Source organism: Theropithecus gelada, unplaced genomic scaffold (genome assembly GCF_003255815.1).
Source record: "Theropithecus gelada isolate Dixy unplaced genomic scaffold, Tgel_1.0 HiC_scaffold_4839, whole genome shotgun sequence".
Lineage (NCBI taxonomy): Eukaryota > Metazoa > Chordata > Mammalia > Primates > Cercopithecidae > Theropithecus > Theropithecus gelada.
The window spans coordinates 1-3458 of NW_020261431.1; the positions used below are offsets into that span (position 1 = coordinate 1).

The 3458-nt window shown below is 47.4% G+C and overlaps 1 protein-coding gene across 1 annotated transcript; it reads right to left on the reverse strand.

Moving 5' to 3' along the window:
- On the reverse strand, positions 1-1339 carry LOC112617820 (signal-regulatory protein beta-1-like; the record flags this gene model as incomplete). Its single annotated transcript, XM_025374493.1, has 2 exons — positions 1-434; positions 1022-1339. Coding segments are annotated over 2 exons (728 nt in total), but the record flags the coding sequence as incomplete, so codon positions are not given.
- Positions 1340-3458: the final 2119 nt, after the last annotated feature.

Genomic DNA, 3458 nt, shown 5'->3' on the forward strand with positions numbered 1-3458 from the left:
ACTTTATATTTATAGACTTCTAGCTTATTTTATGACAAGCATGAATACTACTTTTAACATTAAAGAAAAAGACAAAATTAAAAAATGGGAAGTAACCACACCATGGGTGACGTCTGAGTCCTGCTCCTTCTGGTGCGCTGAGATCTCCAGGGTATGGCTTTTGCTGACCGCTGGCTGCCCATCATGCTCCACCTGGCAGGTGAGCACCACACCATCCCTGTGGGCACAGGTGTTCACCAGGAGCCAGCTCATCCAGTTGTAGGTACCATCCTTGTTTTCTGTGAGGGTCGAAGCTCTTTCTGTCCGGGACACATTTCCATTCTCCAACCAGGTCAGCAGGAGTCTCTGGGGGTAGAAGTTGCTCACCTGGCAGGTGATGTTCGCATGGTTCTCTGCCCTCATGAACTGTTGAGTAACCTCCAAGAAGGGTGGAACTGAAACAGCACAGGGAAGAAGATGTGACCTTGTGGCACAGACAGATCACAGGGAGGGCTCCATAATGTAGCTCCCACCACCACAGTGAGGGGGTCACCAGGACAGTGCTAGGCAGGCAGCATGTGCTCAGACATTGAGGGTGTTTTTTGCATATGAGTGAAATTACTAAGCACAGTGCCTGGCACACAGTAGGTGCTGAAGGACTGGTAGCTCCTACTAGGCTAAGAATGAGTGATATCTATAAGCATCACCCCTGGCATACAGTTGGAATGTAAGAACTGTAGCAAAATCAGTGAAATCGCCAAGCACATAGGGATTTGGCTCCTCGTAGGTGCTCACTAATTGTAGTTGCTCTTGGTGAAATAAATGAAACTCTCTAGCACAGAGCTTGGCACATGGTTGCTGGCTCCCTCACAGCTGCCATTAAAATGATAGTAAGTGACCGGCACACCTAGGTGCATGGCAGGTGGCAGCATCGTCAGGGATTAGATTCCAGGCCATTCAAGATCTAGAGCAGTAGCCTGTGGAGAGGGGAGTGGACTTAGCAGCCAGAAGTGGGCTTAGGCTGGGTTTGAGGGTCTTCTACCTCGGATGGCCTCAGACAAGTTGGCAGTCCCACGAAGAGGGTCCCCCTGCAAGGTGACGTGGGCCACCTCGCAGATGACTTGAGAGTGAACGTCTCTGCGGGTCAGCACCACCCTGGCTGTGCTGCGGATGCTGTAGGACACGCTCTTTCCTGCGGGGTCCACACTGGTCTGGAAGTCTGAGAGCTCGTTCCCATTTTTGAACCATTTCAGGGTGAGGTCTTTGGGAGAGAAGCCGTGGGACTCGCAGGTGAAGCTCACTGTGTGCTCAGCTGTGGCCCTCACTGCGGGGCCTGATACCACAGGGGCAGAGGGTTTGGCTGCAAAAGAAGCATCGATAAACAGGAGACATGACTGAGATGACCATCACTAACGATAAGCGTGTGACACGTTAAGAACCTTCTGAGACGTTCGTTTTTAATCTCTCTAATAATGTCGGGAGGGCAGTCTCCTTTTCTCATTTTACAGCTCAGGCCACAACAGCTCTGAGAGGTGAGAACCAGCCCATGGTCAGACAGTGAGTAGGGGCAGGTCCCAGAGGGAAGTCCAGGCCTGAGTTCAAAGTCCTCTCCACACAGGGTGACTTCCACCAATCTTGGCATAGGAACAAAATTACTGACTGGTCTCCCTCCTTGTTAATAACTAGTCCTAGCCAGCCTCCCCCGGAGAGCTCACCAACCTCAGAGAGGGCGTTTATAGAGCCAATGTCAGGAACAGTGGCAAAGTGGCACCACCATGAGAGCTGCAGCCAGGCTGCTTAGCCCAGGAGAGGGGTGGCCTGGCACACCCAGTTCCTCATCTGCAAACTAGGAGGACGGCATTTCTACTTCCTGGGATGTCGCCAGGATTAAATGGGGTGATGGAAGCAGTTCTGCTGTGGATCAAACACAGAAGATGCTTCTCAAAATTAAACACAGATCTATCTTTAATCCAGACTTTACAGATACACAGAGGTCTCTCTTTGAGTGTTATACAAATATGAATCGTTCCATATTTTTATTCTTTTCACAAATATTTCATTCTGTCAAATAAAAGGCATTAATTAAGGATAAAGCTTTAACGTAGAACCCACAGTTTGTAAGAGCATTGGAATGACACCTGCTAAAGGTCAAGCCATAGTACGTTGCCGTAGACCTGGATAACAACTAACTGAAGCCAGCGTCCGTGGGATTTTGATCTCTCTCACCTGGAGTACTTTAATTAAATAGTCAATGAGAACAGGTTTGCAGTTTAGGATTTTTGACCAGCTAATGAATTGTTCCCGAAAACAATATTTTGTTAAAGCCCCCTATAAAAAACCTTTCCTGAGTTTCTATACCGGACACTATTCAGGGTTTTGCTGACTCAGTGTATTCAAATTGCACCTCTTTATTTTTCCAATAAATGCTCTTTCCTTTGGCCTTCCTAACCATCATTGTTGTTGTTGTTGTTGTTAGTAGCTCTAACCTGCTGCAAGTCCTACATTTGAAAATAGGAAATTTGTTTTTGGCATCCGGATCTTCAGTTAGGTCAGGTTTGGGTCAAAAACAAGAATCGCTGAGTTCTAAGAAAGCCAAAGGGGATTAATTTTTTCATTGTTAATTAATTACAAGGGACAAAGACCCAGGCCACACCAACAGGCAGAAACCAATTCTGGGCCCTGAAAGCAAACACACTGGAGAATCAGATCAATGAGGCGGTTTCTCCCTGTAGATGAGTTTTAAGGGTGTCTGCAAATTGCTAATTGTTACCTTGAACCTTCTGCTGTGGTCTTAGAAAGCACATATTACACATGTTTGCCTTTGCCAATATTATCTTGCTCCCTAATATGCATGAAATATTTTGAGAGCACAGTAAGGAGGGTGTCACTTGAAGATGTCAAGTCTTTGAGATACCAGCAAATGGGTGTCCCTAGAGGGCTGAGAGGCTGTCTTCAGTTCCCATTTATTGAGGGCTTCTTGGCCGCCTGACACTGGCTGCTCTCTCTGTACCTCTCAGCACTTTAATCCTCCCTCCATTTCTTAGAGGGGGTCCTCATGTGAGCCCTTGTGTACAGCGAGACTCTGAGAGGATCCTTGCTGGCCAAGGACCAAAAGTAGATAGAAACCACACCCTGGGAAGATGAGCTAGGGTAAATGCAAGTGCATAGCCTGGCATGTAGTAGGTGCCTAATAAATAACCCCTGTGACTGTAATCATGAGGTTTGGTCATTACTGCTACTGGAGCTGCATAGCAACAGAACAAAGAGGAGCAGAAACACCAAGGAAAGGCTCAAACCCTACTCACTGCAGCTGCCAGAAAAACCCAAATGATAAAAGGAGCAGCGACCACCATGTTTAGTGAACTGGCTTTCAAGTAAGATCACAGGTGAAGCTGGAAGCATTTTGGAAGAAGGAGGGAAAAGATACCTCAGTGACATCTGGGAGTGCTGAGGGAGGGAGGCTTCTGGGGCCAAGGAGT